The sequence below is a fragment of the Hibiscus syriacus genome, unplaced genomic scaffold, assembly GCF_006381635.1.
Source record: "Hibiscus syriacus cultivar Baekdansim isolate YM2019G1 unplaced genomic scaffold, ASM638163v2 tig00112988_pilon, whole genome shotgun sequence".
Classification (NCBI taxonomy): Eukaryota; Viridiplantae; Streptophyta; class Magnoliopsida; order Malvales; family Malvaceae; genus Hibiscus; species Hibiscus syriacus.
The window spans coordinates 1426457-1454147 of NW_024063432.1; the positions used below are offsets into that span (position 1 = coordinate 1426457).

Here is a 27691-nt window from a genome sequence, read left to right on the forward strand (position 1 = left end):
CACGGTTGAACCAATGAACCAATACTTTCACCGGTTTAAAGTTTGATCTAAATTTAAAAATACTGATTAAAATAGATCAAAAATGATAATTTAAATATTAAATACGTAGCTTAAACTACCGTTTTCATTATGAATATGTATAATATTTAATTTACATTAATCGACCAATAAAACGAGAATGACTAAAAAATATAATTGAGGACACTAGAGTGCGTCCTCGAAGCCCATAGGCTTTTAATCACTAGCCCAAATAAGGGCCTTGTTCTAATATAAACCCTAGCTGCTCTTCGCATTTGCTTACTCCGTCCTTTATAGTGTTTTCCTCCGCCGTTCTTAGTCACAGAAAAGCTCGGAAGAAGCTTTAGGAGTTGCAGAAATGGTAAATCTCAAAACCCAATGTCACTGAATCCCCTTCTGTTACATCGTCACCTTAATTCTATGTTTTTTTGCTTTGGGTGAATTTTTCTCAATATTTTATCTTATATTCGTACTGTTTTCCAGATTTTAATTAACGTTTTAGGAAATCGATTTAGCCGACGAACACTTGAGAATGAATACTTGGTTTAGAATTTATATAATATTTGTAAAATTTTTATGATTGGTATTTATACATTGTACTAAACAGGTATTACATTGAAAGATTTGTCTAATTCTTAATTCAGCTAAAAGAATTAATTTTTGTGTTGCTATGCGAGATGAGTAACTTCGTTGTTAAATACTCAAAAGTGTTGCTTGAACAATTTCTCACTGATTCTAGTGGTATAATTGGAAGCCTTGTTATGGATCAATGCCCTTATTTAGAAGGGTTTATTTTTTATATTTCTATTAACTTTGTTGTTAAATGTAGGGTCCCAAGAGAGGTGGAAAGGTGGCAGTGTCTGCCAAGAAGAAACAAGTAAATTTTCATTAATTTCTTTACATCGAAACGCTAAACCCTTCAAGTAACACTATTGTGTTCTCACCTTCTGTTTGTCATTTTGATTTTTCAATATTAGGAGAAGGTTGCGAATCCGTTGTTTGAGAAGCGGCCGAAGCAGTTTGGTATTGGAGGGGCTTTACCTCCTAAGAAGGATCTGCATCGATTTGTGAAGTGGCCCAAGGTTGTTCGCATTCAGAGGAAGAAGAGGATCCTCAAGCAGCGGTTGAAGGTTCCACCAGCATTGAACCAGTTCACCAAGACACTCGACAAGAACTTAGGTTTGCGCTAAAATCTTTGCTTCTTTCCTATTTATGTATTAGTTTTACCATGTTTGATATGAATGGATTCTCCCGTTACAAACTTACAATCTTGTTCCGTGTTAACTTTGCATGGATGCTTGTATGGTATGAGTTTGGGGAAATGGATTTGTAATGTAAGAAGTTAAATGTATCAGTTCTGAATGTTCTCCCTATAATTTGTTTATTTGAGAAAAGGAATGTTTGTGGAAATTGGTGAATGTTGGAGAATTCCCACATTGACAACATGGTAAAGGTGACTTTTTGAATTTGTGATAGGTAATTGAAGATGGTGTTTATCGAATTTATAATTTTTTGGACTCGAGTTATTAAGTGAATCAGCACAAACTTGTTTGTTACTGTTTATATTTATACTTATTCTGCTATGTTTGCTCTTGCATTTTGTTGATTACCTGCACATTTTTTAATCATTTTTTATAGCCTCTTGCATATGTGTACCGTGCACACTCTCACTGTAGATTATCTTTTGTAACGGTTGGGATGAAGTTTAATCGTTATTGGGTCATTTTGTGTCCTCTTACAGCAACAAATCTGTTCAAGTTACTCCTCAAGTACAGGCCAGAGGACAAGGCGGCCAAGAAGGAACGTCTCCTGAAAAGGGCCCAGGCTGAGGCTGAAGGCAAAGCACCCGAGTCTAAGAAACCAATTGTTGTGAAATATGGTCTTAACCACGTTACATACCTTATCGAGCAGGTCACCCTTTAATTTCCGTGTATTTCATCAGTTTAGCAACTTCAGTACTGTACATTTATCATGTTGAAGTACTTAAAAATAATATTTCTTTTGTAATATCCTCTGCAGAATAAGGCACAATTGGTTGTTATTGCTCATGATGTCGATCCCATAGAGTTGGTAGTGTGGCTCCCGGCTTTGTGCAGAAAAATGGAGGTCCCTTACTGCATTGTGAAGGGAAAAGCACGTTTGGGATCGGTAAATTTCTTCTACATTTCCTTCATTTTCTGCCAAATTACAGAGCTAATGAGAAGGTTACTTATTTGTGTTGGTGTACTACTGCAGATTGTCCACAAGAAAACTGCATCTGTCTTGTGCTTGACCACAGTTAAGAACGAGGATAAGATGGAATTTAGCAAAATCCTCGAGGCAATCAAGGTAAGAATATGCCTGCAATATATTCGAAGTAATTTACGTTGAGAAGTTATACGTCATTTTATCCACTTGTGCTGTACATTGCAGGCCAACTTCAACGACAAGTACGACGAGAATAGAAAGAAGTGGGGAGGCGGAATCATGGGCTCCAAGTCGCAAGCCCGGACCAAAGCAAAGGAGAGGCTTCTTGCGAAGGAAGCTGCACAGAGGATGAATTAAGAGGAACGACACACCATTAGTCATCGTTCGTGTTTTGATTTAATAGTCTCGTGTAGTAAGTTACAATCAATTTTCGACTTGTTCTACTCTTTTCCCTTACCGACATTGATATCTATTTTTGTGGTTGAACTTTCTAAATGCCCAGTACCTGCCGCTTGTGGTGCACTTCTGTGATTTTCTTGAACTATCAATCAATGTTTTGTTTTGCATGTTAGTCAAATTCTTCTAGTTTTGGACCGATAATCCCATCGGTTCGAACTTGCATGTAATTATGTACAAATCACATATACAAGGCTTAACCTATATGGGGAACAACACACTACATTTCCCCCACTAGGGAACAAAGATTTATGAACAAGATTTAATGAGTTTGAAGCTTTGGAAACTCGGTATTTTGAAGAGGTTCCCAAACAGGAAGCTTCTGGTTGTCTCTTTGGGGCACAAAAGGGAGTGCCTTTAACCTTGAGGCAGCCTTGTCCTATTTCATTTTGGATCAAATCCACAGTTTTGGGGTCACAACACTGTTCCCTCCCACATCGGGCACCTGATAAAGCGAGTTTAAACCAGTAACAGGCTAACTATAATTAAAACATTAAAGGATCTGACCAAAATATATGATATTCTTGTAAGGTTTAAGGAAATAAATTAGATATAAAATTATTTTTTAATGATTTCTTTGATATTTAGCCATAGTTTAAAAATAAATTAAATATTAATTTTTTTAATATTATCATATCATCTATTTAATGGACAGTTGAATGATCTTTTTTTACAAATCGATAATATTAATTACAATTTTGTTAAAAATTAATAGGGGTGTAAATGAATAGAGCGTTTGGTAAACTGTTCGTATAACGTTTGTTTATTAGGATAAATAAAAGAGTATAAACAAAATTTTCATGTTCGTTAAATAAACGAACGAATACGAACAAATATGTGTTCGATTCATTTATGTGCACGAACAAACTCATTCAGAAGTTTGTTTAATTTTCTTGCATATTAAATATTAGTGAAATTACATACTAAATTGAATACATGATAAAATTTAGAGGTTAACTATGAACCCTAAAAGATTTAAGCATCAGTTGTGTAGTTTACCATTTCCCCTAATTATAACACCAAAAACTCTTTTCTCCTATAGCTTTTCCCTTCCAGCCCGTTGTTCGTCTCTAAATGTTTACGGATATTTATAAATACTGTTAGTGTGTTTTAAGATTGTTTTTTTGTTATTGTGGATGTTATATAAGTTTTATCACGTAGTTTTGTTGAATTTGTTCTTTTCGATTTATTTGGTAACATTTTTAAACATATATAATTAAATATGTTTGCGAACGCTAAATGAATATGTTAAATGAAGACTAACCGAGCGTTAAACGAACATGTTCGTGAACGTTAAATGAACACGTTCGCGAATATTTAAATGAACTTGTTCACGAACATTAAACGGACACGTTTGCGCACATTAAATCAACGAACACGAGCACCTTCAAAAATGGATAAACGAACACGAACATGATAAATTAAACAAATACGAACCGAACATTAACACCTTAAAAAACAGAAGAACACAAACATAGTCTTGTTCGTTCAAACTCGATTCATTTACAACCCTAAAAATTAATAATATTAATGATTAATTTTAATTTTTTTTTAAGTTTTAATGATTGAAACAAAAAAAAACTCAAATATTAATAATCTAAAGGTTTAAGTATACAAAAGGTGTCTAATTTATATTTTTTTTTTAGTTTAGTGTCTATCGTTGATTTTGTTACGCTTTGGTGCCTAACGTTTCATTTCATTATTCAAAATGGATCAAGCCGTGACGGACCATTAAGTTTAACCGTTAACCCATTAAAAACGCCACTTGACATATTTTTTAATATTAAAAAATGATTTATGAAAACAATAAATTATTTCGTTCAAGTTTGGTGTCTAGCATTTCTAGATCAATGGTGGAGAAGAGAAAGAGAGAGAAATAAACGTTAAACACTAAACTGGAACGAAATAATTTCTTATTTTTCATAAATCGTGTTTTAATATTAAAAAATATGTCAAGTGACATTTTTAATGAATTAATGGTTAAACTCAATGGTCCGTCACGACTTGACCTATTTTAAATAACGAAATAAAACGTTAGACACGAATCCGTAACGAAATAAATATTATACACTAAACTGAAAAAAACATAGTTAGATTGGGCACTTTTGTACACTTAAAGCCTACCCTAAATAATATATAAACATCATCTAAGCATATTTCCAAATTTGGTAGGAATAAAGACTCACGCCATTTGCAAAAAGCGTCAACGAACATAAGTCTGATTGATCGTCCATCAAAAGAAACCATGGCAAATCCTCATATTGAAGCATTCGAATATCTCGATGTCCTCACTAAAACCGGTAAAAAAACCCGGCATTTCCAAGCCCAGGTACGTCTCTTAATTGTTTTGTAATCTTCACTTGTTATTTGTAGCTTCTGTAAATTGGGTCATCAAAACTTTTGTCAAATAGTATGCTGGTTCCTTCAAAATGGTAGTGATAAGTCATTTTTTTATTTGTTTTTTTTAAATTTCTTTCAATCAAACCCTAAGTTTTAGTGGATGATTAAATTGAATGTTTTTAAGTGGGTGGGTCGGGGTTGCTTTTGGTCATTGAAATCGGAACTGGGAATTGAAAAGTTGCAAGCTAGAGCTAGGGATACATGCATTCGATATGAAAGATATTATTTTAAGTATAGTTTGGTAAAGTTTTGATTATATAACTATTATTGTCAACCAGGGAAAAAGTTTTGATTATATAGAGTTTGGTCCTGATTTCTGATTTTCTTGGACATTTTCAGAAGATATTGATTTTCATACTCTTAACTAAAACATAAGTTGTGAATTGTACATAGATGACATGTGTATATAGCTTTGAACAATGAGAGTTTGGTTATTCATTTCCTTTCATTAGATTGAAAGTTGTGTATCTTGCTTCTTTTTATTCTTTTCATTCAATTTATCTGGTCATATAATTAATTGGCTCTAATGGTTATCTTGTTATGATGTACACATTGCTTATGATTTCTATACAGTTGTTTCTTGATATGTGACGCATTGTGTGTTCCTTGCAGGGGAGATGTCCATCGTGATGGGGATTACCATCGAGCAGTCCATGTTTGGATTTTTTCTGAGAGTACGCAGGAATTGCTTCTCCAAAAACGTGCTGACTGCAAGGACTCCTGGCCAGGGTTGTGGGATATCTCCAGTGCTGGCCATATATCTGCTGGTGATTCATCACTGATAACAGCACAGTATGTGAATCCAACTTGACAAGTCTATGATGCTGTTTCTTTCATAAGGCTTTCTTATGCATTTGAAGTGCTGTTTCTGTTTGTAATCTTTCTGTCTGTTTCATGCAAAGATAGTCTCCCCATATTCTTGTTTGTCAATTCTACTCTGTTGTTGTATACACTTGCTAGATTTGGTTAATATATTTCATTTAAATATCTAATTGATTGTTTTCTAACTGATGTTAAACTAGTGGTCCCTAAAGTCGCCAAAAAACCTTTTTGTTGGGGAGTGAGGACATCTGAGTCATTTTTTCTTTTATATTTTTCTTTTTAAATCCCAATCCTTGAGCTCAACTTGATACACAGTTACATATTAGCACTTTTTAAAATATTCTGTCTTTCCTTTTATCAGTCTAAGGTAAGTCATTCAAGAAATTCATTCTTTCATTTTCTTTATTAGTGACCTATTATAACTATAAATTCTGAAGTAAAGGTCCAAAATTAATGTTGACTATTATTCACAATGTTCAATTTATTTAGAGCTAATTTTATCTTATCTTATGTTTACCTTAGTGATGCATTCTTAAAGTACTGCGCTTTAATGGTAGTGTATAGTTTTGCTCCCCTATTTTTTAGTAATAGGAACTTAGTTTGTCTCAGAAAGTAAAACGATTAAAAGAAAGAACATAAAAGAAAGGAGAGAAAAATCTTTGTCCAACCCAAAAAGATAAAAAAGGAAACCTTTTTATATTTTGAACTTTTATTCAATCATCTAAAATCAAATATCAAAGTTCGCAGGGTTTAAGGATACTAAAGCCAAAATATCTAAAATTAATTGTATGGAAAAAATTAAATTTAAGTTTTAATGGCTTTCGGAAAAGGGAAATAGAAAAATTTATTTGTACCAGATATTGTATCATGGTTAATTTTTGTAACCTTTTTTAAATGACAATATTCCCATATAAGCATCTTATTTGCAGACACTTTTTAGACTGCATGTCCAAAACTTTATGCAGATGACCAGCCTGAGACTTGGATACATAGCGGAAACTAAGAGAGATAGGTTTTTGGTTGTCATTAGCCAAGATAGTTGTTATTTTTTTAGCATCTAATTGCAGTGAGTAATAACATTGACATTAGCCACGATAGTTGTTATTTTTTAGCATCTAATTGCTGTGAGTAATAACATTGTCATCAATGATTGCTGGTGGCCTAAAATGGTAGACTCGAGAATAATGGGATGCCCAGTGGATGGTAGCTAGCAAAATGTGTGGTCAACTCCTGGTAATAGTAATTTAAATCCTCCGAGAAATCACCTAATAATTTTCCAAACATAAAATCACCCTTTCCCCTAAAGTCTAAGCTTGATTTTTTTTGACCGAGCAAATAGATCATTCGACTAAATCTCTTGTATTACCAAAAAACATAGGAGAACATGAAAATACATTCTTCAAGCTATATTTTGCCAAAAAAAAGCCTTTTGATATTGTCAGCTAACAGCTTGGACCAACCATCGCAGGAAAATTGGTGATTACTTTATATTTGTGAATTAAGACTGATTGGGTTTAGTTCCTACTAAAATGAAGATACTCAACATTGAGTGTTTTCAGAAACATGAAATATGACTGCCCTTATTTAGCTTAAATGCACCATCATGGTAATTTCCATGATTCCTTTACCAAATTTGTGTGTTTGCACTATCAATTGTTTGAATCCTTTTAATATTGAGCTGTATTGTCATCTGCTTTGTGATTATAATGAGCTTATGAAGTGGTTTTACTGACTCCCTTCTACTTTAAATCTTCAAGACCTCATGGTATTTAATACGAGAAATACAATTTGAATTTGAGCACATGGCCCTTCTATTCCTAACAACAACTATCTGGAAGATGATCTTATTGCCCGTTCCTCTGTTAGTAACTTTCAACACAAGAAATTCCCTGGAGATCAGTATCTATTTTTTTCTCCCTTGCTAGGCCCAATTTTTCAATCTTCCCCCACATTTCTTACTTGGTGAACATATTACTGTCAGAAAGTTTTCCCTTTGTGGTTGATCTGATTTTAAAACACAGTGCTTGCAAAATATCTTATTGATTCAGGAGGGAACTTCAAGAAGAACTAGGGGTGATCCTCCCAAAAGATGCATTTGAGTTGATCTTCGTTTTTCTTGAAGAATGGTTAGTTGATAAAATAATTTTTTCCTTTGGTAATATTTACTCTTCTCCTTGTAATGTAATTGCTGCGGCTGAATAGACGACTATGATTCTTTGTTGGTGATCTTGGCAACATTTTCTTTGGTTTTTATGCTTTGCTAGAACCATTGGTGAATTAATTTATGGTGCTAATGCTATTGCTGTCTTTCTGAATTCAAGTCTATTTTGTGTTTGTCAGGGTTCAATTTTTTCAATAAACAATAATCATTTGGAATCTATTCTTATCCAAAAAAATAATCATTTGGAATAAATTTACTAGGAAAAGCATTGTTATAATTTTCGTTGTAAGTTCATAGTTGTATTGAGTTTCTTTTTCTTAGAAAAGAGTGTTTTGATATATTGTTTTTTCTGAGGTATGCTGCATCAATCCCATGCAATGAGTAACACCATCTAGGCATTAAGTTTTTACCTGGTCTGCATCACTTTCAATCTATCATTATTAACATTACAATTCCATGTTTATTTTCTTTGAATTTTCTGTTTAATTGATTAATTTCAGTATTGTTAGTATGGTTTAGTGGTTTTGTGATGTTTTAATTTCCTTTTGACTTAAAAAATGCTGTTTCGTCTGATTGTAGCGTCACAAACAATGGCAAATTCATCAATAATGAATACAGCGATGTATACCTAGTAACAACTCTAGATCCAATTCCTCGAGAAGCCTTTACACTTCAGGTAAGGAAGTTAATCATTATTCTCAGTTGAACATATCAACTCATTCAATGTTATTTGATATTTATATACCAAATTCTGTAGTTGTTTTCTGACAAGTACTTTCGATGTCTATAAAAAGTTGAGATGAACAATAACAGTCAGAAGTATCATTCAACATTTCATTGGTTTTCTTTTCTAATTTTCTTTTTGATGAAGTATGGATTAATTTTCTTTCCATTCGAAAACTGTCCAGTGATGACGAAGTTGGCAAGAGTGAAATATCTAGGGTTAGGTATGCTTTATCATGTCAAGTTTAAACGTCACTTGTAAGGAATGAACATATCGAATTTAACTTCAACACTGAAGCCCTTCTACATGGAAGAGATACCAATTCCTGCTTGTATTTCAATCTGTTTTCAAGCTGCTACTTTTGTCACTAATATTTGATTAGAAAGTTCCTTGCTGATCTTAAGTGATCTCTGAGAAAAAATGTCATTGTCAGTGATGAATAAGTGGAAACCAGTTGAACTTCTCTCTCTCCCTCCCCCCCCCCCCCAAATAAAATAAAATAACCTTCCAAAAAATTTTGGACTGCTGAAGCATAAGTACAATTTAACTTTTGGTGCCTCTTTTAATGTTTGATCACACGTATTTGTTAGAAAATCCATTTTTTATGGTTAGTTTGAGAACCTATCAGGCATGCACAAATTTGCAGCAGAATCCCTATTTTTATGTATATTATTATAGCTTTCGGGTCTTTATTCTTTGGACTGAGGTCTCATTATATGGATTTCCATCTTTACCGTGATTGTTCTCCTTTGAGTTGGTTTTATTTAAGGCTGTTGATGGTATGTGGTACTTAATCAATGGTTCATTGTATATTTTTTTACAATCATATATGAAAGTCATGCTTTGAAAATGTCATTGGTGAATGGTAAATAGGGAATAGTGAAAAGTAATGTTTTCTTGCTATAAAACTATCTGAAAATGTGAATGTTTCTTATTAGCTTTTTGTTTGGTGACAGGATACTGAAGTCTCTGATGTAAAATACATTTCTGTTAGGGAATATAGAAGTCGCCTAGCTGAAGCGGATCCTAAATATGTTCCTTATGATGTAAATAAACAATATGGTCTTCTCTTTGATATAATTACAAAAAGGTGAGCTAAGTAGGCCATGATATTTAACAAAATAGTTGTCCAATTCATCTAAATGTCATATTCATGTTGTTGTTAAGATTTCAAATACTTGCCTTAGGTACAAAGAGAACAATGAGGCACGCAGTCAAGTTCTACAAAAGCAACTTCGTCGTTATGCTCCTGTTTCTCTGACTGCAGAGGTTCTTAACTTTCTGCAATTTTAATACTAGCTACTCTGCTTTTCTTGGTTGTTGTAACTACAAATGCATCTCAATAACTTATCTGCATGTTACTGTGTTCCTTGTGGCCAACTTCCGCAATTCATTCAAATATTGTATAAATATAACAGTCATACCTTCCAAGTTCCAAGTATGTATTGAATTATTTACCAAATCTATTCCCTCATTGCAGTTGACAGGGCTTAACGATGCTGACATGGAGGCTTTGGTATTACTTATTAAGGCTGCAATGATTATGGATGAAATCTTTTATGTGCAGGTTGTATTTATGCATATGAGTTGACAAAACATCACACACAAGTACATATATTCACACAAACATCTGCTCTGGTCTTATAGCATGTCTCTTAAGCCACTAGCTAGAATAGCATTGTCAGTTTATTTTGGCATGAAGAAAAGAAAATTTGTGCCATTGAATTGATGGTCCAATGCAAAAATTGACAAGAACAAATGCAATATAACTTTTACTTAATATATATGGAGCTCGGTAAAGATGAGTTGTTTTTTAGTTGGCAAACAGAAGACGAGTTCATAATAACAATGCTTTGCTAGTGTACTATTACAAAATTGGTGGTCTTGATTGATCTCTTTCATAACACTTCTGCAATAGTCTTTGGGGTATCTAATTCACTTGTTGCTTCTCCTGTGAAAAGTTGTTTTCAGTTCAATGAGTCAAGTGGTATTATAGGAGCAATTCAGTGCGTCAGGTGATATTACAGGAAAGTAGGAAAGACATTATGAAGGCATAAGTCTATTATTCCCCAGAAAGTAAATGCAAAAGATAACTTATATTGCTAGATTGGAATGGTAGAATCTTTCTTGAACTAATGGCACGACCTTGAATAAATTTTAGATAAGAATGCATCGTCTAGTAACTTGTGGAAATATATTTGGATAGACATATTTAGGATGCAATTCAGATTAGAAGTATTCATTATCACTATAGGATTTTGAGCTGGTTGCAAAAGGGCGTGCATGATAAATCATTGAAAATGAAAATTTTCAATGTTCTAATGTTTCAAAGTTTACTATTTTAGAAACCACTTAAATAAAATTCCAACAGAGAAGTGTTACAAAACATAGGTATCTAAGATTTACTTAATGAATTAAATCATTAAGGAAAGTTTTATTATTTGATTACATGAGCCATTATGTCCATTTTAGATTTTTACCTTTTCCTTTCACTTCTATTTCTTTTTTTTGATAGGAATGAAAGGCCTCGTTAAAAACCCCCTTCTTGATTAAGGAGCTTGATAATAAGCTCCTTAATCAGCGGAAAGAGGAAAAGAGTGCCTTTAATTTTATTTCTAATGGAAAAATTACATAAGATACAACCATTACACCAATAACAGTTCATAAAACTTAAAAACATCCCCTGGCATAAAAGCCTTTACAATACATAAAACTTACCCCCCTGCCTCCCCATTGCACGCTCTTGGAATTCACCTCACTGAATGTACCTTACTAGTGATGAATGTACCTCACGACAGCCATTGAAAGGAGGAGAAGAGTACATTTTTTTGATAGGAATAACAGGCCTCATCACAAACCTCCTCCTTGATTAACGGAGTCTGATAATCAGCTCCTTAATTTAACCACTCAAGTAGCAACCAAAAACCTAAAACTCAAACAATAAAACCCACTGATAATGCCTAACAATCAACCAATTCCCATCTTTGCTAAACTATCAGCCTCCCCATTACACGCCCTTGGAATCCATCTAACTGAGTGCACCCTATCCGAGAAGAGTGATGAAATCTCCTTAACTAAAGGTAAGATAAAAACAGGGGCCAAAGTTGGGGTCAATATCCATTCCACAGCCGACTTGCAGTCACTTTCCACAATCAACCTTCCAACAGTAACCCAACAAGAAGACAAATAGATTTCAATTCCTCTCTTAATAGCCTTTAACTCCGCAACCTGGGGGGGACCTTGACCTATATTTTCTGAAAAAGTCAGAAGAAAGTTGTTGTTCCAGTCTCTCAAAATACCTCCTATACCTCCATTTGTGCCATCAAGTCTAACAGCTCCATCAACATTCATCTTCAAAAAATCAACAGGGGGTGGGAACCAACGAATCACCTGAACATTCTTAGGATTAAGAGCCTTAATACCATCTGCAAGAGATGGATCACCAATCAGCACATCCTCCTGAATAGGAAACTTAGGGTACTTGGCTAGAAACCATTTAGATAACCTGAATCTAGCAATAAAAAACAGAGACATCCTATCAAGGGGAGCACCTTCGAACACCATTGCGTTCCTAGCTTTCCAAATCGACCAAAATACTACTCCCGGAATAAATTTCCAAATCAACGATTTCCCCCTCAGTTCACCCCAAGAGCTGATCAAAGAAGGTGGGTCCTTTGGAAGTACCAAAGCTATAACCCAAAAGCTTACTATCTTATACCATAGTTCCCAAACTACAACACACAAAATAAATAAATGTTGCACTGATTCCACTTGTTCCTTACAAAAAAGACACAGAATTTCATCCCCTAGCTGCATTCCTCTCTTCACCAATTCTTCTCTCACTGCCACTTTCTGATGAGCTAGCTGCCACAGGAAAGCTTCAACACGAGGAGGAGATAATCCCTGCCACACCCCTTTAAACCACATATCAGAACCCCCCGACACCTTCCCGAGTACATTTCTACAAGATTTTACTGAAAACATTCCATCCCCACTTGCAGACCAAGAAAGAAAGTCTTCTACTGATTCTGTCAGTTTAAAGTCATTCAGTTTTGTCATCAATTCCACCCACTGCTCCAATTCCCAGTCACACAAATTCCTTCTGGTTTCGACGTTCCACACCCAACCATTCGAATCAAAACAACCAAACTCAGCAACCTTACCCCATCTGTTTGTAGACAACACATACATTCCAGGGAAAAGATTTTTTAAAGGAAACTTTTGATCAATAATTAATTTACATCAAATACCAGGCAAATTTTTACAAACAAAAAAACTCAGCACTTAATTTTTCCAAACTAAAACATCTGTACTTGTTTTTTAGTGTTTAAAATTTCAGTATATCAAGTAGCATCTAAAACATTTTGCCGATGTAACCTTGTTTTAATGAATTATTGTTTCCCAGTGTAAATATTGTAAATATTCTGATTTTATGAATGTTTTTATTTAATTTTACTTCATTTTTATTGCCATAAAGCACCTAAATTCGTTCATTTGGAACGGAAAGTATCAATATGGTGCAAAATTTTGCAACCTTAATTGTTTACGCACTCTTAATTTTAAGTTCTTGTATAATTTTACAAAATTTTGCTATCATAATGTAAATGCTTAATTGTGATGGACTGATGGCATGATATTTGCCTTTGTTCTTTTCCACCTCAAACAATCAGGTGTGGTACAGCAATCCAGTTCTAAGAGAATGGTTAAAGGAGCATGCTGATGTTTCTCAATTGGACAGCTTGAAATGGATGTATTATTTAATTAATAAGAGTCCATGGTACGTCTTTCTAATTAGTTACTTGGAGGGAATGTCCCTTTATATTTGATAATTCTTTCTTTATCAACAGGTCCTGCCTTGATGAAAACGAGGCATTCTTAACAACTGCAGATTCAGCAATAAAGCTCCTTCCTGAAGCCACAAAGCCAATCACTGGGTGGAAGGGTGTACAGTACAGAGCTGCATTTCCAATGCTAAAACCTTCTGGTGCAAACTTCTACCCTCCGGACATGGATAAAATGGTAACAGAGAAAATTTATCATGTGCTGCAAAGATTGTTTTTGATTATACATGTGGCTATACGATTATATTTCCAGTTTAGCCATCTAGTATTACTTTTAAAATGGGACAGAGATTGACAAGTTTCATTTTTCATAGGAATTTGAATTATGGACTAAAAGTCTAAACTTGGACCAGCAACAGGATGCAATGAGTTTTTTCACTGTTATTAGAAGGCACAGTCAAGTAAACTGGGACTCTTCGCTTTACAATCATATATTTGATGGAACACATCTTTCATCAGGGTCTACTTGTGATCTTTATAGCATTGCTTACTCCCAAGAGTATCATTCTTTCCTGACAATAGCTTCTGATCTGTTGCATAAAGCCGGGGACCTTGTCGGTTCTCCTAGGTCTGAATATGACAGTTTTTTGTTCTGCCTTGTTTATTATTCATACTTTGAAAGCTTATACCTTCAACTAATATCTCTTTAGTTGTTTTACTTTATAGTTTGAAGAGGTTGCTCCATAGCAAGGCTGACGCCTTCCTTTCAAATGACTATTATGACTCCGATATAGCTTGGATGGAATTGGTTAGTTGTTGCTAAGTTTTTCTTTCCACGCTCAAGGTGCTTTCTCATTTTTAACATGAGAAAATTTTGAGAACACATTTACTATGATATGATTTAAAATAATACTCACGATAAGAGATCAAACATATGACTTCCTCTTGAGGCAGTTTGCTCAAAAAGTACTTATCTTGATGAGGGGACTACTTGTTTATAAAGCTAGTTTAATTGTTTATAAAAGGATTTATTTATTTTTGTTTTCAATGTAGACAGTAGCCACCGATTTTCTTGTATCCCTACAACTTTTTTTTTCTCTGCTTAATTTTGATGAACTCACTGGTTCTCTCTCTTTCATTGTTTGATTTTCCTGCTTTAGGATTCTATGTTGGATGTCACCATCGGTCCATACGAAACATATGAAGATTCATTGTTTGGGTACAAGGTAATAAATACTCGTATGAATACATGTATTTTTTTCCTTAATCCTTTTTATTCAGCATTAGATTGTTATTGACCCTTTTGGAAAGTGAATCAAATAGCTGGAAAAATATAGTAATTAAATATGGATTCTTCTTAAAGAATCCCTACAAATTAGTGTATCCCAAAAATTAGGAACATCCCAATAAATCAATAGTCTTTCTTATTTTTTTGTAATTTCCTAGTTTAAACATTGTAAACCTCTATTTAGTAGAGGTAATTATCTTATTAATGGATAAGAAGAATTTATCCTTTTGACGAGTTTAATATTCTTAAAAATTAGGCCACTCAAGAAAAAATAAGAAGGGAGATTATTCCTCATTCCATTGTGATTTAGGTGTGCATTGCCTGGTGACTCGATCTGTGTCTGGGGAGCACAACATAAATTGAGATAATTATTGATTTGAATGCATTGATTCAAAATATGGTATTTTGATGGTTATAAAGGGGTTTTTTAACGAGGCCTCCCTTTCTTATAAAAAAAATATTTCAAAATATTTACAATGTACACTTTTTTTTAATACATCAAAACAAGCTTTTCTTGAACTTGAAAGGTTTAATTTAGAGTTTGGGTGCAAATAGTATAACATGTAAATGGGTGGTGCTTGAAAGGTTCAAATTTGTGTAAAAGCAAAATGATTACGCCAAAAATGTAAAATTTTAGTAAAACCTTCCATTCTTGCAAAACACTCGACTGCTATTTTACTGAATAAGTTTGGATCAGAAGAAACCTATTTTCAGTACGTTTCATTTCCAAATAATAAAGATGATTAATACAATATTGTGAAGAATTTATATGAGTGTAACATGTGTGAGGTGTAATTAGGTACTCATGTCTCTTTAGTTTTTATGTGGTACTATATCTACTGTTTTGAAAAGGGTTGCTTTGTTCTTCTTTCTATCTTTTTTCCTTTAACGAAAACTAAATTCTGTGCACTGGGATCCAGTTGAGCCTTTATATTTTGGAATTATCTTCTCTCACTTGCCAGAAAAAAGTTACTTCCACTTTCACAAAATTTTGATTAATTAGTTGATTCCACACACTACACATCTTTTCGCTGAGTATAAAAATCACGAAAACATTGGAAGACAGAATCTGTGTCTTGAAGAGTGTGCAATGGAAAACTGGCTTGCTGTTGGCTTAGAGAACAAAAAAGTAGAAACAAGAAAGTGAAGTAATTCTGATTTGTAGGCATGTTTGTCTCTGTAGCATGGTTGAATCCTTCCTAAAGTAAAAGTCATTAATTTTAGTTTATATGCATACAAATTAAATATTAAGTATCATGATCTGCATTGGCATTAAGATTATAGGTTTCAATTCCTTAAAAGTTGTATTATAAAAACAAAATCTTGTTGAAAGTGAGCAGCTTTTAACACGGTGTAAGATGATGAGTAAAGCATGATTCGAGATGTCATTTTTTTCATGATGTTATTTATCTATTAGCATTATTTGTTAGTAGGTTGCTAGAATTGTTTGCTTTGAAAGTTTTATCAATGGTCAAATTCTATCTATTGTAGTTTGTTAGTTAAATGAATAGTGGGTAATCTGAGTGCAACCAGTGGTGAATGTAAAAGCTTACAGTACAAAGTTTCACCTTTTCTAGAAAAAGAATAATTATAAGATGGATATACTAATACAAATGATCATGCAAAAGTCACTACTCCTTTAATACAGGGTTACCTAGAACCAACGATTTCCATTTCTAGTTTCTACACATGGCTCAATCACCCCCTTATGACCAAAACTGTGTAGCTTAAAGTGTTAAAACTTTAATTTTTAAGTTAATCATTTTATATAAATGTGTCTTATAGGTAGTTTCTTTGTGCTAGTATCGGTGGTTTGGAGCATTTGGAATAAATTCATTAGGTTCTGGAACATTCAATCTGTCTTACATGTTGATGCAAAAATATTTCTCCTAGCATGGGCTGATTTGAAGATTAATTCAACCATATGGTCATTTATTCCAGGGGTTGTCCTATGGACAATTTGGAAATTCAGAAATTATATTGTATTTGAAGGAGGGAAGGTAGATCAAGCAGAACTCTTCTTTTTAGCTAGATTCAGGTGTAGATGCTTAATTTGTCTGGGAAGTTTAAAAACCAGAAAAAACGTGGGCCGTTAGCAATAGAGAGATATTTTGAGCATTCAAGAAAACCGTAAAAGATCGGTTTATGTTTAGCAATTAACCACCAAGAACGTGGGGCACAGACAGGAAACTAAAGGAGGTGGGAAAACCAGAAAACCAACACAAAAAGGGACCGACAGATAGAAAACAAGGAGGCCCTTCGAAACAGAGATCATCAACAACAGGGGAGGAAAACATTGGTAAAGGAGGGTATTCGAGAATATCAAATAACAAAAAAGAAGATTTGTAAAGGTTTTTTTTTAGACCTTTACCTTGTTTCCGATAAACCAAAGCAATCAATGTAAGGGTTCCTACCCATTTTTCGGAAAGAAAACAACAAGGAAATATCCAATTTTCAGAAGGTATTCTGTTTCTTTTTTTTATATTCAAATTGTTTTGTATGTACATTTATGTGAGTAAATAGAATAGAAATAGAGAGATAAGGAAGCATTTACCTTAGAAGAAGAGAGTAGATCGAAGAGTTGAGGGACTGTTGGAGGTTGTTTGTCTTGCTCAATCGTCGTTGGTGTTCGGGGTTTTGAGTTTAAAGGCTTGTTTTTGTGTGGTGGTCTAGTTTATTTTAGGTTTTGGTCTTACAGTGAGGTCGGTTTTGATCACCGGCTTGCGGTGGCCGGTTGAGGTTGTGAGACCCTTGGAAGCTCTGTTGGGGTCTCGACAGTGAGTGAAGAAGAAGAAGGGGAGAGCGGCTGAGGTCTTTGGAGGAGATGATGAGAATGATTTAGGTTAGAAATTTTACCCTAAAATCACATATATCAAAACGCCCAAACGGCGTCGTTTAGCCAGGTCCAAAACGGCGGCGTTTCATCAGGCTGGAACTTTCTATGTTCTAGGATAGTGGGTTAATTGCGTGATAGGTCATTCCGTTTTCGATCTGTTTCTTTATAGTCCTTAAATTGAATTTTATTGGGTTTTTGATTTCGTATCTTAATTTTAAACGTTCATATCTTAGCCCAGAAACATATTAGGGCCATTTTTGCACTGTTTTTACATTGGTTGTGTAATTTACGGAACTTTCATTTTGGTCCTTGAACGAATCTTTTGTGCCTTCTTAATTTGGTCTTCATATTTATGAACACTTTTCATGTTAGTCTTGAAATGTTTTTATGTTTTGTTTTATTTTTTTTAAAATGTAATTTGTAATTTTGGTTGTTTGACAATTTAGACACTTAGCATGTTTTTTTAATTTAATAGTTAATTCCTACTTTGCATGCTTAGTTTAAGTTTGTTTTATTCTAATGTATGCCAATGTCGTTGTATGCATGTATATACCATATCACCATACTTTATTTTAGACTTAGGTGTTCATTTGAATATAGGATACTATTTAATTAGTTTTTACATGATATTATTTTGCATAATATGCATGATAGCCTCACGTGCATTACTCGACCGTATTCATAATTGGACTAAGGGTAATATCCTTTCAGTTTAAAATTGTTGAAGTGGGCAGTCATAACTGATTTGAGGTCCCCTTTTAATAGTTTTAAAATGAAAGTATATCCCGAAAGTGAAACCAAAAAATTGATTCGTCACCTAAAATTTGGGAACGAGAGAAAAAGAAATGTTCGTTTATTTAAATATATCGAGAAAAGGTTGTTATAACTTTTAAGATCTGGTCTCGATATTTGTAAATAATCGAACATTCTTTATCTTTCTAAAACGATTCGGTAAATTTAATTTAATTTATTTGAATGCTTTTGAATGTTTTAAATTTAAATTTTTATTTTATGGGATCAAAAATCAAAGTAAATTCGAATTTGTAAAGTTCATTGCAAAGACATTAATTAATCAATTAGGTACCGTTTTAGGGCGTTGTGGGGGTGCTAATCCTTCCCTGCACGTAACCGACTCCCGAACTTAGATTTTGGTAACGCAGACCTTAATTTGTTGTTTTAATTAAAATTAATTTTTATTTAAAATAACAAAACATTTTTGGGTGCCCAATCACACCCTAATCAAAGATTGGTGGCGACTCTTCGAACCGTATTTTTCGATCGTAAAGGAAATTTAAAATTTTTCGAAACGAGAGGTCTTTTAAACCGCATTTGTTTTTAAATTAAAAAGAGATAATTAAGAATTAATGTGGTTTTTTTAATCTCACTTTTTTCACATTTTAGAAAAAAATCGTTTCGACATCAGGCTAGCTTCATGTTACTTAGCCAAGTACAAACAGGTTTTGATCTCTAAGGATTTGCTTATTTCAGATCCTTCCTTAGGGGATTCTTGTTCTCCTAACTCCAAACTGATTGCAACTGTGATTAATTGGTCCCCTCCCCCAAAGGGCTTCATCAAATTAAATGTCGATGCTGCTACTACTACTGACTGGAAGAGAAGTGGGATAGGTGGTGTTTTGAGAGATGATAACGGGACAATCATTGACTCTTACAAGGAATCCGCAGGTCCTGGTCCTACTTTGATGGAATTGAAATCTATCCTAAAGGGCTTATCTTTCTTTCACACTATACGACACAGATTCAAGGATCGGTTGATCATTGAGAATGACTGCAGGGGTGGCAGTTGACTGGGTTAGGGATTTCGTTTCATGTCCTGTTGTTTATGCTTACATTGTTAAAGATATTATTGAAAAACTTAGACTGTGTGAAGGTGTTATTAGATGGGTTAATAGGACAGCTAATCTAGAGGCAGACGCTCTAGCTAAGGCTGGAATTGGTTAATATTTATGTTGTTTTAAGGTTGTAACTATTTAGGTTGTCGATCTCCTTCAAGGAGTTTTAGGTTTTTGTAATCTATTGCATTAAGTTTATTATTAATAAAATCCAAGGCACTCTTTTCCTCCTTCCGCTGATTAAGGAACTTTTTCAGAGTTCCATTAATCATGAAGGGGGTTTTTAATGAGGCCTAATATTCCTATCAAAAAAAAAAAAATACACTCGTGCTTGGTTTTGTTTGTTAGTCTATTATACGCTTTGTTTGCTTCTTATTCCTTTTCATTTTTAATTTATGTCAATGTCCTTCCTTTTTCTGTCCTTTATTGACTTACTCTAGCAAATCGTGAAGAGTTTGAGTGCTTCTGTGTACTCTTGCTCTCATCCATGCTTACGTCTACGTTCTCTTAACAAAGGTTGAAATCCATTTGTAACCTGGTATAGTTGTTTTTAGTTTCTGTGGATGTTATATGTTGCTCATTAGATTCACGAATTGCTTAGGCTACATTCGAAGCATTTATTGGAGTTCGGGATGAAAAAGCAACTGCTCAACTTAAATTGTTTGGTGATAACTTGCAGGTAATGTCATTCATATCCTAAGTTCACACATTTCTTCTGGTAACTTGCTAATTTCTATCTAAATATTCAATATTTTAGGTTTTGGAACAAAATCTTCCTATGGATGATGCATATAAATCAAAGGATATTATCGCAGCTCCAATTCGTGTTGTCCAACTTCTTTTCAATTCAGGGGTAAGTTTTGGGGAGCATTGAGAAAAATCTTTTATGATAATCAGATGGTTTTGTTGGCAGTAATGTGCATGTTCACACGCAAGCATGCAAACGTTTGATGCATGCATTTTGTAACTAATCTTTTAATGATTGCGTAATGCTTGAATACTTTCTTCAAATTATTAATGGTTTATATGCTTGTTCTTCTCCAACCCTTCAATTTTTAATTTTTCATTTGTATATTTACTAAATAGTTAACAAGACTGTTTAGAATAAATACAATAAGAGAGTAAATGAAGTTCAAATGTGATTAGACATGCTCGTGTGTTCTGGGTGGGATCATTTACCAGTTTACTGACTCAAAACTGGATTTCAGGAATGGAAATGAAAAGAATGAAACTCAACAAGCTACTCATGCTCCCTGAATTCACCTTTTTGGACAAAATTTTGGCACATAATGAGTAGAAAAAGAATTGCTGCTGTTGCCTGCTAGTACTAATACTATTGTGTAGTTATGGCTGCAAATATGGATGGTCAAAATATTTGAACCAACCCGACCCTATAGGTTTTTTTTTTGAAATTTCGGGGTTTGGGCGGGGCGGGGCGGGGCGGGGCCGGGTTTAAGGTGAAAAATCACCGACCCGACCCGGTTATATATATATGTTTAAGATTTTAAAGATTTTTATTTTTATATATAAGATATATTTTTTAATTAATAAAATATAATAAATCATTATAAATATATTATTTTAATAATTTTAAAAATAATAAATGATTATAAATATATTATTATAAAATATATTATTTTAATTATTTTTTTTTTGATAGGAATAGAAGGCCTCGTTAAAAACCCCCTTCTTGATTAAAGGAACTTGGTGGTAAGCTCCTTAATCAGCGGAAGGAGGAAAAGAGTGCCTTAAAAACTTTATTGATAATATAATCTTACATAAGATTTAAACACTACACCACAATACATCCCATAAAACTTAACAACAATTTTCTAATAGACCTTCTCGCTGGACCAGAAAATCCAGTGACAGGTCCTTACAGTCAACCTATCCCTTTCTTAGCTAAGCTATCAGCCTCCCCATTGCTCGCTCTTGGAATCCACCTCACTGAATGAACCTTGCCATTTGAAAGAGTCAAAATCTGATTAACCAAAGACAAGTAGAAAACAGGAGCCAAAGCCGGTGATTTAATCCATTCCACTACCGACTTGCAATCACTCTCAACAATCAATCTCCCAACAGAAACCCAAACTGAAGCCAGAAAAATTTCAATACCCCTTTTAATAGCCTTTAATTCAGCTAGCGGAGGAGTAACTTGGTCTACTTTCTCTGAAAAAGTCAAAAGCGTGCAACACTCCGAATCTCTCAATATTTTAAAATATTGATATATTCGGGTTGGGTCGGGGTTGGGATTTTAGTCCAAAAATCGGGCCGGATTCAGGACGGGAGAAAAGCTAAGAATTATCGGGGCGGGGCGGGATCGGGTTTAGTAGATAATCCTTAAGTTAATTATAATTTTATTCCATAGACTGGAATGTATTGTCTGGAAAGCCAGGTGTTTGTATTTTTTGGTCATAATTAGTTTTAGTTTTCTCTAGAACCTCCATTCTTTTAGATGTAATAGTTTATCTCAGATAAATATATGTTTAACATATTGTATTTACATCAGGATGTGAAGGGCCCTCAGACTATTGCTTTTAATCTGCCAAATGATGAGCGTATAGTAAAAGATCGAGGAACAGCAATGGTTATCCTTAAGAATGTTTCTGAAGCAAAGTACGAAATTCTCTTCAATTTTCTTTAATTAATTGTTGAAGTTACTCCTATTTACTGAAATGTTGTGGCTTACATTTCCATTATTCTTAATCATTATTTAATTTTTCCATCCTAATTAGGTTCAAAGAGATTCTTCGTCCCATAGCTGATGCATGTGTTGCAAAGGAACAACATGAACTCGTTGATTTTGAGTCTTTCTTCACTCACACAATCTGCCATGAGTGCTGCCATGGGATTGGACCTCATACCATAATCCTTCCTGATGGCCGAAAGTCTACTGTTAGATTGGTTAGTTATATAATGTTTCCTTTTTATTTATGTTTTTTATTTATCCGTTTCTAGAATGTATGCCTAGCATTTTTGTTACAAACATAAATCCATGTACAAAACGGGGGGAAATCTAATAATTTAATCATGTATGGCCAATTATAATTAACTATCGACATACAACTCACTTATGCTGGTTTATCCATATATTCTACATGCCATTGTGATGAAAATGGTTAGAGAAAAGCTAAGCTTTGTTTATGACTTAGGTTTTATATTTTTCTAAACTTGAATAATGCCTACATACCTTGAGCATCTTCATGTAATATTTTTTACTGTGAGAAACAGTTGCTTAAATAGAACAGAAGGTTGAGGTTTGTATGATTTCAGGCAGGGGGTAAAAGAAAGAAAAAGAAGTAATTTAGGTATCCAATATTTATGATGGAGGAGCACCACTAGGGACAGATCTAACTCCGCCCACCCACCCCCTACCCCCCAAAAAAAGATCCTGGCTTTGTCACCATCAATAGATTTGAGGTACATTTATATGGATTTTCTTATTTGTGCAGGAGTCAGGGTTAAGTTTACAAGTGTTCTTTTTTTTCTTTTTCGTCAAATACAAGTGTTCTAAATTATCTATGTTTTCCACGGAGAAGATGTCTGCATAATCTGTGTATTGACATTGTCCTCTGAAGTTCAATGGAGTTTCCTGATGTTACTATTTTCCTTAAAAGAAGTGCCTTATTCTAATTAATTATGGCATCCCATGGTTTCCGTTTTACTGTTTCTTACAGGAGCTTCAAGATTTACACTCGGCTTTGGAAGAAGCAAAAGCTGACATAGTGGGCCTTTGGGCACTGAAATTTCTAATCAGAGGTTATTAAAAAGTCATGTTTTATTATTTTTATTTATATGATATCATTACTAGTGATCATCAAGCATGCCCATACATGTTAGCTGGTGCTGTTCGCAAGTTTTGATTTATTTTTTTATTCATTCCATTTGTTCTCTCTTTGGGATTGAAATTTTAATTCTTTGCTGCAATTTAGAATTGTTTTCAACTGCTTTAAGTTCTGCTGCTTCTTTTAAGAATTAAATGGTTTATTAAATCTAGCCAGAACCAAAAATGACTTCAGAATGATAATCTACCTAGATTCTAACCCCATTCCAAAAAGAGTATTGTAAGTTAACTCTAGGTTAGATGCTAAGCTTTAAGCGTAGAGGCGGTAAATCTGGAGTTCAGAAATTTGTGTAATTTTAAGGTTCTTTTGTATCGAAAAAGCTGCTTTCATATTTTTTGAGTCTAACAATTCATTGAAACCGGACCATTTGTATCCCATGTCAACAAAGTTTTTGGTTACATTTCGTTATGCTTCCACGGGAATTTAATTGCTGCTATGTCTCTAATCTAAGTACAGAATTGGATGACTGCTCCCTGCTCCCTCCAAAAATTGACATGCAAAGTTGAAAGAATGTTTACAAATCACTCTGAGAATTAATTATAGATTTTTTTTTGTTATTAATTTGTTTGTTTGGTACTTAAGATTGCCAGGATTGAACCTGGTTCACTAGAAGTGACTAAGAATCTAACAGTCTACCAAATGAGGATGTAGTAGTTGGCTATTTTTAAAAAAAATCAGCCATTGTGAGATTTTTAACTTCAACATCCCGTCCACATGTGTCTTGTTTCTGTAAGAAAATAACAGAACTTAACAAAAGTGATCATCAATTCGATTAGATATGATTGTTTCAATAAATTTGTTCTGTCTGAGGACTGCAATTAGTGGAAATCACCACATAGGAAGAATTGAACATTAATATTAAAGCATATGACTTGGCTGTCAAGTATCGTTTCCTTTCTCTGAAACTCTAACGTTCTTTCCTAGAATTGTCTGGTTTTCAGTTAACACCTCTATTGAGAGAATCTTAAAGAGTGAAAGAGTTTGTATAGAAGAGGAGTTTGTTTTGACCATTCTTCAAATTTAATACCTTGCTACTAGTCCCACCACTGACAAATCCTCAGCATGCATTTAACTTCTTCATGTCCTTGCAGTGTTCTAAGTCTTTAGGCTGGAAGCGGACTTACCAACCAAGTTTTTAGTAATATAGTGCTATTAGTTATCTGTTTGAGGGGTATTCTCAATCAGGCTTAGATCTCAATCGCCCGATAAAGGACATGGAATCAACTTCAAACTTGAACCTTAAATTATCAAAGAGGAATCTGGAAGAGAAGATTGCCTGCATATTCCATATTGTATGACGAACTAGATAAGAAGTTTTGCATTAGTTATGTACTTTTTCTTTGTTCATGCATTGGTTGTCAATCTTGATATTTTGTGCATTTATGAAATGTTATAACGAACTGCGAAAAACTGACATATTTAGTTTCTCTCTGTTATTTTTTTACATCTTCGGGCAGCATTTACTTCCAAATAATCTGGAAAAATCCATGTATGTTTCCTTCCTTGCGGGATGCTTTCGCTCTGTTCGGTTTGGCTTGGAGGAAGCTCATGGGTAAGTGGACCATTAATTATTCCCTGGAAAAATATTTTTAATTATTGTTACTTACCATTCTTGATTTGCTGAATAATTTCAGAAAAGGTCAAGCATTACAATTTAACTGGTTATTGGAAAAGGAAGCCTTTGTTTTTCATCCCGATGAGACATTTTCTGTTAATTTTGATAAGGTACAACACATTCGGATTTTCACATTCATAAATATTTTTAATTAAACAGTTCCTCCTAAACCAGTCCTTTCTTTTGTAAGATTGACGAAGCAGTTGAAAGCTTGAGTACGGCTATACTCACCATACAGGCTAAGGGTGACAAAGAAGGTGCAAGTTTGCTTCTGCAGAAATACTGCATCATGACACAGCCATTGAAAGTTGCATTGCGAAAGTTGGAATCCATTAATGTATGTTCCTGCAACATTCTAGTATACTTTTATTGATAAAATACTTTCCACTGGTTACCTACTAATTTATTTCAGTATTAAGTATTCTAAGTATATTTTTGGGGATAAAAGGGATTAGATTCTATGTTAGTTGGAGTGTGTGTGTTAGATACAAGTGTGACAATGGTATGATCAATTTTGTTCAAGATTTGCACGTGTTTGGAGGGTTTTGGAGGAATAATTTTCATACTTGGATACTACAAGACATAGGATATGATTAGTTCCTAGATGCGCATTGTTACTGAGCTAGATTTATAAATAGGAAGCTGCATGACAAGAAAACTACATGCCCAGATTATACCCTCTAGAGGGCTTTGCTCTTAAATGGAAAATATGTAAAAAGAAAACATATTTTTCACACAAGTAACAATTTTTGAAGGTAGATGATGTTGCGGTATGATTCTGTGAATAGACGATAATGATATAAATATTGGATTGAAGTGCATGTTTCAAGTATTTTTGCTTATATTCTTTTGCTTCCATTTGTTTCTCAGGTGCCCGTCGATATAGCTCCCACATTTCCTGTAGCTAAAAGCTTGTTGGAATGAAGAATGCTGTTATGTGGTTTGGACAGATAACAATGCTGCTTATAATTTACAAATTATGGGATCACCCGGTGGAGTTTGGAGTGCTTGTCTAACGAAATGTCCCATTCGCTAAGATTTACTAAATTTACTTGATGTCCAACTAAAGTGACAAAGCAATCCCCTTGGGCTGAAAATCTACTCGTTTACCAAGCATAATGGGATGAATGGATGAAAAAACAGACATGCTAATCCCTCTATATATCATTTCCCCCACTGACTAAAATTCCGTTTTCACTTTTGCTAAGTTCATAATCAAGTAATTCGAACAAGGAGTTGGGTTACATAAAACAATTTCCTTGAACTTAACTTCCTCGGGCATTTCTGTTATGCAGGTAGACTTGTAGGAGCAAAGGGAAGTTTCTTAATGAACTTGCCAATATATCCCTCATGGCATACATGAGATCATTTTTGATTCTTCTACATTTGGTTTCAACTTATCATCGTCATTCTTTACGTCAAGACAAGGCTGCACTTCTGGCATTCAAGAAATCCATATTTGATCCGGCATCCGTACTTGCCAACTGGAAAGATGATGTCTATGTTTGCAACTTCACTGGTATTGTATGTAACAGACATCATCGTGTGATGGAAATTGACTTGTATAGCTCCAGTTCTTTCAAGCCTAGCCCACCTTCAACTTCTAAAGCTTGATGAAAACCAGTTCTACGACACTGTCCCCTCGCAACTTTCCTCCCTCCGACACCTCAATGCGTATATTATTATGAGCTACAACTTGACAGGTACCCTTTCTCTAACTGCACTAACTTAAAGACCATAGATGCCTCTCTCAACTACGTCACAGGTAAAATTCCAACGCAAATTGGAGATTATCCAAGGTTATGGTACTTTAATTTGTACCATAATCTTTTTAGCGGCGGAGTTCCTGTCTCCTTAACCAATACTACCAATCTGTCTAGCCTAAATGTGGGCTGCAATCCTTTATCTGGTGACTGCCTTCAGACTTGGGACGTAATCGGCCTAAACTTAAAAATCTCTCTATCATATAACAACATGAAAAATCATGGGACCAACATCAATCTCTATCCATCCCCCCTCTCTACCTTCTTCCCTTACTCTCTCTATACCTCCCTTACCCTCTCACACTCTCCCTCTCCTCCCTCTCTCTCCTTCTGCCCCTCCCTCTCCCCCTTCCTCCCTATCTCCCTCTCTCTTTTTCTCTCTCTCTACCCCTCTCTCTCTACCTCTCTCTCTCACTCTCTCCTCCCTCTCCCCCTCCCTCCCTCCTCCCCTCCCTCCCCATCCAATCCTCTCTCCTTTCCCCTCTCTATCTCCCCCTCTCAGATTCTAGTAACCAGTTTTGTTATCAGTACTGCAGGTGAGTATCGATACTCAAGGGTTCGTATCGATACTAAAGGGCCTAGTATTAGTACCCTCATCTTGAATTGGGTAAGAAACTCATTTTAATTTAGGAGTTCCTCGAAGGAGATTATAAGTGATAACAATTAATGAATACAACTAGAAATAATATGAATTAAGGTGATAAAAAACTAACCATTGTGTGATGCTCGGGAAACAGTCAGGACACTCGAGTTACTTTAGTAGTATGACAATTGTCTTGTATGTTTAAAATGTCCGGACATGTCTCAATTAGTCCATAAGGCACTTCAGCTACTAGCCAGGCATATATGCCCCATGTACTCACAAGGAGTAGGCCGATTGGATGTACGTTTTTATGTAGAAATTTCGGATAATAACTCCTCATTTCCTTGTTAGTTTTAGAAAAT

General features: G+C 34.4%; 2 protein-coding genes across 2 annotated transcripts; both read left to right on the plus strand.

Moving 5' to 3' along the window:
* Window positions 1-263: 263 nt before the first annotated feature.
* LOC120184981 (60S ribosomal protein L7a-2-like) lies at window positions 264-2776 on the plus strand. Its single transcript, XM_039189317.1, has 7 exons — window positions 264-379; window positions 848-895; window positions 996-1197; window positions 1760-1929; window positions 2038-2166; window positions 2254-2346; window positions 2431-2776. Exons 1-7 carry the CDS (start codon window positions 377-379, stop codon window positions 2560-2562), a joined length of 777 nt encoding a protein of 258 aa, XP_039045248.1. The 5' UTR covers window positions 264-376; the 3' UTR covers window positions 2563-2776.
* A 2115-nt stretch (window positions 2777-4891) lies between these two features.
* LOC120185062 (nudix hydrolase 3-like) lies at window positions 4892-25961 on the plus strand. The gene is given in 22 exon segments (XM_039189389.1): window positions 4892-4972; window positions 4974-4990; window positions 5674-5853; window positions 7932-8009; window positions 8624-8720; window positions 9725-9858; window positions 9956-10037; window positions 10249-10335; window positions 13439-13545; window positions 13616-13787; window positions 13924-14177; window positions 14276-14357; window positions 14710-14775; window positions 20125-20202; window positions 20281-20376; window positions 22033-22139; window positions 22259-22427; window positions 23201-23281; window positions 24823-24920; window positions 25003-25093; window positions 25174-25320; window positions 25854-25961. Coding segments are annotated over 22 exon segments (2343 nt in total). The 5' UTR covers window positions 4892-4906; the 3' UTR covers window positions 25908-25961.
* The last annotated feature ends 1730 nt before the right edge of the window (window positions 25962-27691 follow it).

Coding starts and splice junctions, on each gene's coding strand:
- LOC120184981 (XM_039189317.1), top strand. Junction 896..995: donor TGTCTGCCAAGAAGAAACAA/GTAAATTTTCAT, acceptor TTTCAATATTAG/GAGAAGGTTGCGAATCCGTT. Junction 2,347..2,430: donor AAATCCTCGAGGCAATCAAG/GTAAGAATATGC, acceptor TGTACATTGCAG/GCCAACTTCAACGACAAGTA.